The 7,192-nt window shown below is 29.5% G+C and overlaps 1 protein-coding gene across 1 annotated transcript in view; it reads right to left on the bottom strand.

The window, feature by feature from the left end:
• Nucleotides 1–484: 484 nt before the first annotated feature.
• Nucleotides 485–7,192, bottom strand: part of rigi (RNA sensor RIG-I) — a 21,079-nt gene continuing 14,371 nt past the window's right edge. Inside the window, exons 18-19 of the mRNA XM_058764322.1 lie at nt 4,307–4,468; nt 485–1,688 (exon numbers count right to left, since the gene is read on the bottom strand). Coding sequence (XP_058620305.1) covers nt 1,536–1,688; nt 4,307–4,468 — 315 coding nt within the window. The 3' untranslated portion in view covers nt 485–1,535. The remainder of the gene's footprint in view (nt 1,689–4,306; nt 4,469–7,192) is intronic.

The following is a 7,192-nucleotide window of genomic DNA, read 5'->3' on the forward strand; positions in this document are numbered from 1 at the left end:
GCCATTAATTGTTTTAATTGAACTATTTTCCACCTCACCAGGCAATTCATTTATCAAGAGAATTATAGGAAAAACCATCCTATTTTTAGGTCATTTTTTTTTTTTTTTGGTTGTGAATTATTTTCAAAGCAATTGAGCACATTTTCTTGTTATTAAGAATGTTTCGTTTTAAGTTTTTTAAATTTCTATTGTTTGTGAATTATTGTGAATCTCTCTAATATGATGAATTTTACATTTCAGCTTGCTTACATTTTAAAAGCTGTTCCACAGATACTACCATAATGAATAAATACAATAAAATATATATATTGTTTTGCATTACCGTGATGACAATGAAAATTTTGGAAGCACATTAATAAAAAATTTGTGCTTAATTGTCATGAAAATGATGTTACAATGCAAAATGATTCCTAAAATATGCTTTTTTAAACAAAATATATTTTCTATTCATAAAATATTAATATTCATAAAATTCAAATTTTGTTCAATAAAGTTTTATTTTGATTTCATTTCAAATATCTTCAACAAGTAACACCAGTTGATATCAAATGTATCAGATACATTAATGTCAAATAATTTAATTATTAATTACTTTAATATTCTAAATTAGTTATTACACTCATATTTTAAGGCTAACCCACAAAGTCATGTCTAATTAATCAATTTAATTTACCAGGAAAAGTTGCCCTGTCCAAGTTAAAATTAAAACATGTGACCCTGGACCACAAAACCAGTCATAACCTTTTTTTATTGTTTTCACCGAAAATGCTAGTTTAAAACAACTACTACTGTTTTCTTTGTTTTTATTATATGTGACCCTGGACCACAATTTATTTTTCCATTGATGTATGGTTTGTTATGATAGGTCAATATTTGGCTGAGATACAACTATTTAAAAAATCTGGAATCTGAGGGAGCAAAAAAATCTAAATATTGAGAAAATCACCTTTAAAGTTGTCCAAATTAAGTTCTAAGCAATGCATATTACTGATCAAAAATTAAGTTTTGATATATTTACGGTAAGAAATGTACAAAATATTTTCATTGAACATGATCTTAATATCCTAATGATTTTTGGCATAAAAGAAAAATGGATAATTTTGACTCATGCAATGTATTGTTGGCTATTGCTACAAATATAGCTGTGCTGCTTATGACTGCTTTTGTGCTGCAGGGACACACATTAAAATACAAAACATAAAATAAAGCAATAAAGGTGTCTTATTAGATAAGTCACTTGCAGTAAACCTCAAGTAACATCAAAAAATAATGAGACTAATTGTGATCAGCCATTACAATCTATGTTTGTGTGTGTTGTGTTTGTCCAGTGTTGTATTACACAGTGCTCATAAAATTAAAAAGCACCTGCATTTAGAATTTAGAGTGAGATGAGAATGATTTAAGTCATAATTTTAGTCGTGTTTCAATGATATTCTAGTGTAATTTCCTCAACGCTGTTGTTTAACCCACACAACAGACACAAACAGGTGAATGCTTCTCACATGAGGAATGAGTCTGCTAAACTCCAGCCGTTCTCAGTCTCTCGGCCGGCACATTTCAGCCGTGATCTCCGTCATGTCAAACTTGCGGATGGCAAACGTCACGTCACGCCACTTTCTGAAGTAATCCTGCCTGCGAGTGACGCAATTCTGCACCACGAAACTCTCGATCTTCAGCAGCGGCAGATCCTGGAGTCAAATGATGACAAGAATTCATCCGTTTAGGATCACATTTGCATTAATAATCAGAATCAGTGTTTAACACACTCTTATATAACTATACATCTTTCACAGAGCTGGGTAGTAACTGATTACATGTAATCTGGATTATGTAATCAGATTTCAAAAATTAAGTACTTGTAATCAGAGTATATTACATTTTAATTTTACATTTTATAACATCCCAAAGAGGCACAAAATCACTTTCACAGACTTTTAAATGAAATGTTCCTGCTGGTAGAGTCCTGAGCCATCTTCAAGAAACGGCTAAAAACACATCTCTTCCATCTTTATTTGATCCTCTAACTCTAGCACTCTCTATTCTAATTCTATTTTATCTATTTGTTTTCTATTTTATTAAAAAAAAAAAAAAAAACACTTGACCCTATATCCCTTGCACTCTCTATTCGTTTTCTAACTGCTTGTTTAAAAAAAATAAAATAAAAAACTCTAACACTAGCTTTCTATATTCTTTTTCTATTCTATCTACTTGTTTTCTGCGTGTGTGTGTGTGTGTGTGTGTGTGTGTGTGTGTGTATTAGTGCTGTCAAACGATTAATCGCGATTAATTGCATCCAAAATAAAAGTTTTATTTACATACACGGTAAAAAGTGAAAGTTAACTTTAAAAAAAATTGAGGAAACCCGTTGCCTTAAAATTATTAAGTACATAATAATTAAAAAAAAAAAGTTAAGTGAACTTGACAATTTTTTTTAATGATCATTTACTTAAAAATGTTAAGGCAACGTGTTTCCTCAATTTTTTTAAGTTAAGTCAACTTATCACTTTTTACAGTGTAGTATATCTGTGTGTACTGTGTATGTTTATTATGTATATATAAATACACACACATGCAGTATATACAGTATATTGAAAATATTTACATGTATATATTTATATTAATATAATTTATATTATATATAAAAATATATTTAATATATAAACATAACATATCTTCTTAAATATATACATGCATGTGTGTGTATTTAAATATACATAATAAATATACACGGAACACACACACATATATTATGTAAACAAAAACTTTTATTTTGGATGCGATTAATCGTTTGACAGCACTAATATATATTTATATATAAAAAACCTTGCTACGTGTACTGCATTAAGCTACACTGTAAAAAGTGATAAGTTGACGTAACTTAAAAAAAATTAGGAAACCCGTTGCCTTAAAATTTTTAAGTAAATGATAATTTAAAAAATAAGTTAAGGGAATTGTCAAGTTCATTTAACTTTTTTTTTATTTTTATTACTATTTACTTAATAATTTTAAGGCAATGGGTTTCCTCATTTTTTTTAAGTTAAGTCAACTTATAACTTTTTACAGTGTAACTGAGACTTGTCACAGCACTTGCATTTTATTGTTCTTTTGTTGGTTTTGATTGCTTCTATTGTCCTGATTTGTAAGTCGCTTTGGATAAAAGCCTCTGCTAAATGACTAAATGTAAAATTCTCATAATCAGATTACAGTTACTTTTTATAGATTACCTGATTACCTTTTTTCTCTTTTAAATTTCCTCATGTTTTTTTATGTTTGTTCATGTAATGCAGGGATTCCCAAAGGTTTTTGTCAGAAAAACACCTTAAAATAAATTTGAAATATAACTGAGGAAGGTAATATTTCAATAATCTTACTACACATTTGCATGTTTACAGGTCTTTAACTGTATTTTTTTTTATGGTCACAATGACATTCAGGTAAACAAATAAAATATTTATATTTTCAGCATTTAAGTGTTTATTTTTATTTTACATTTTTATGACTTAATTAATTATCATCTTTTTATCAAACCCACTAGAGTTCTTACAGTAAGCCCAGTTTGGGAAACCCTGGTGTATAATGTAATGTTTAATGCATTTTATAATGTTGATATCAAAAAATAGAACAGGTTTATTTTATATCAACACTGTTTGTGTAATGGTAAGAAATGGTAAATAAAAAATAAGTTTGACCAAAAAAAGTGATCAAAAAAGTAATCTAAAAGGTTTTCATCATGTAATCTGTAATCAGTAACAGACTACAGACTAATCTACCCAACACTGATCTTTCTTCATCTCAGAACTGTTCAAGTGTTGTTCTGTCTACACATAATTACAAATACATAATTACATGTCAGATTTGACTGGTTGGAGTCCCAGTTTTTAATTTGCTCAGAATCAGGGTTATTACTGTTAAATAAAACTGTTACAAATTAATTTGTTACAAATAAAGCAAACATTAACTAAAATAAAATAAAATATAATAAAAATAATTTTATTTCAGCTTGTTGCCAAGGCAACATTTCTTATTTTCATGTATATTTAGCCGAAGTACTAAAATAACTACAACTAAATAAACAAACTAAAAACTTACAGAAATTATAAAGGCATTTAAAACTATAAAAATGACAAAAACATAAAATATTGACATTTGAAGCAAAATTAAAATGAAAGACATTTAAAAAAAATTTTTTTTCGATTAAAAAATAAAATCTAATTCAAAATATAAACAAAAACTAATAGTATGTCAATGATACTGAAATAAGACTGCTCAGAATCTCTTGTTGGATATTAAAAAGCATCAGCGTCACCTGGATGGTGGTGTAAGAGGCGACGAGGCCCCAGTCGTGTTTGCACTCGGCACAGAGCATCTTCTCTTTCTTACTGAAGCCACAGAAGGCTTTTGGGTTCTTATGGGGAACAGTTGTACAGCGCTTGAACATGGAGCGATCCAGAACAATGTGATGAGCACCCTGCGGGACGGAGAGAGTGAGAAAGATGATAGAAAGAGCAACGAACAAATGAAAATGAAAATATTTCAATAATTTAACAACATTCATATGTTCATGGTTCTATGGAAGCTTTTATTTTTTTATTATGCCGTGACAAAAACAAGTTTCTTCCCAATTTTTTACTGTAATTATTAACTAATGCTGATTTAAAGCTTGGCATTTGAAGGTTTTAAGTATTTTTAAAGTTTGATGTAGTTTGAAAAGCTTGAAGTTTAAAGATTTTTTTTTTTTTAAGTAGTTTAAAATGATTCAACTTTGAAGCTTTTAAGTATTTTGTTTATATTTTAAGTAGTTTGAAAAACCTGAAGGTTAAGTATTTTTAAATTTGAAGGAGTGGGGAAAGCTTGACAGTTAAGTATTTGTAAGTTTGAAGTAATTTGAAAAGCTTGAAGTCTGAATGTTTTAATTATTTTTAAGTTTGAAGTAGTTTAAAAGCTTTATTTTTGTGGGTTTTAAGTATTTTTAATTCTTGAAGTTTGCAGGTTCTTAATATTTTAAAGTTTGAAGTAGTTCAAAAACTTGAAGTATTTAAACACTTTTAAGTTTAAAGTAGTTTAAAAAGCTTGACATTTGAAGGTTTTAAGTATTTTTAAGTTTGAAGTAGTTAAAAAGCTTAACGTTTGAAGGTTTTAAGTAGTTTTAAGTTTAATGTAATTTGAAAAGCTTTAAGTTGAAGATTAAGTATTTTTAAGTTTGAAGTTGTTTAAAAAGCTTGAAGTCTGAATATTTTAAGTATTTTGAAAATGGAAGTAATTTAAAAAGCTTGAAGTTTGAAGATTTTAAGTAGTTTTAAGTTTCAAATAGTTGAAAAAGCTTGAACTCATACCCCCGGTTTCACAGACAAGGCTTAAGCCTAGTCCTAGACTAAAATGTAAGTCTGAGCTGTTTCAACTGAAATAAACTTGCACTGACTGATCTTACAATATATCATTGCCTTTGTTTTGTCTCAAGATGCACACCAGTAATGTTTTTTTCTAAGCATGTTTATAAAAATTACTTAAATGTTCTAATTGAACTATGACCTAATCCTGGTTTAGTCTAAGCCCTGTCTGTGAAACCAGGCCTGAATGTTTTAAGTATTTTTAAGTTTAACGTAATTTGAAAAGCTTTAAGTTTGAAGGTTAAGTATTTTTAAGTTTGAAGTAGTTTAAAAGCTTGAAGAATTAAAGTACTTTTAAGTTTAAAGTAGTTTAAAAAGCTTGACATTTGAAGGTTTTAAGTATTTTTAAGTTTAAAGTAGTTTAAAAGCTTTAAGTTTGAAGGATTTAAGTACTTTTAAGTTTAAAGTAGTTAAAAAAGCTTTAGGTTGGAGGGTTTTTATACTTTTAAGTTTGAAAGCTTGAAGTTTGAAGGGTTGAAGCATTTCTAAGTTTGAAGTAGTTTAAAAGCTTGAAGGATTTAAGTACTTTTAAGTTTGAAAAGCTTTAAGTTTGAAGGGTTTAAGCATTTTTAAATTTGAAAAGCTTTAAGTTTGAAGGGTTTAAACATTTTTAAGTTTGAAAAGCTTTAAGTTTGAAAAGCTTTAAGTTTGAAGGGTTTAAACATTTTTAAGTTTAAAGTAGTTTAAAAGCTTAAAGTTTGAATGTTTTAAAGGGGTCATATAATGGTACATGCACTTTTACAAGTTGATTGTACTGAAATGTGTGTTAGCAGTGCCTGTACACAACCATCATAAAATGATAAAAATCCATCCAGTGTTTTTTTTTTAATCTCCTTATTTGTTTTACCCTGTCTCAAATCAAGCTGTTCGACCGTGTGACGCCACACGGTCGGACGCCCCTCCCACGATGGTTGATTGACAGCAGTGTTTCAACACAGACCCGCCCTTGCTCGTGAGCGAGCTGTCAATCATAGTCCGCGCGTCATTGTTGATATACGCTGGAGCTGTCTATGAGCAGAATGGCGTCTAAGCGATTGTGGTGTTCTGTTCTCGGGTGCAATAATGAACACAGCAGTCATTTTGATGTTCCTAAGTCCGAACCGCTGAAGACACAGTGGCTGAGTTTCGCTTTTGAAGGGAATATTCCCCACGAGCAACGTCAATGTTTTCATGTTTGCGAATCATTTTCACCAGACTGCTTTATAAATGAAGGTCAGTATAAAGCTGGTTTTGCTAAGAAGCTGCTCCTGAAAAAACAATCGGTACCAACTATTCGTGTTCCTGCTGAACCTCCAGAAGAAGTGAGTGTAACGTTTAATTAACAGAGAACAGAGGGGCGGGGCGAGCAAAGCTCACTAGCATTTAAAAACACACCCACTAAAACGGTGTGCTGAACAGAGAGCTGTTTTTGAGCAGGTAAAATTAGTGTTTTCTTACAATACTAATGATAATTTTTAATTAAAGTATATTACAAACTTTCAATTTAGACCCTAAAGAATCATATTAGCTTGTACAAAAATGGCATTATATGACCCCTTTAAGTATTTTTAAGTTTAACGTAATTTGAAAAGCTTTAAGTTTGAAGGATTTAAGTACTTTTAAGTTTGAAGTAGTTTTAAAAGCTTTAGGTTGGAGGGTTTTTATACTTTTAAGTTTGAAAAGCTTGAAGTTTGAAGGTATTAAGTAGTTTTAAATTTGAAAAGCTTTAAGTTTGAAGGGTTTAAGCATTGTTAAGTTTGAAGTAGTTTAAAAAGCTTTAAGTTTGAATGTTTTAAGTATTTTTAAGTTTGAAGCAGTTTAAAAGC

This window comes from Onychostoma macrolepis, chromosome 23 (assembly GCF_012432095.1).
Source record: "Onychostoma macrolepis isolate SWU-2019 chromosome 23, ASM1243209v1, whole genome shotgun sequence".
Classification (NCBI taxonomy): domain Eukaryota; kingdom Metazoa; phylum Chordata; class Actinopteri; order Cypriniformes; family Cyprinidae; genus Onychostoma; species Onychostoma macrolepis.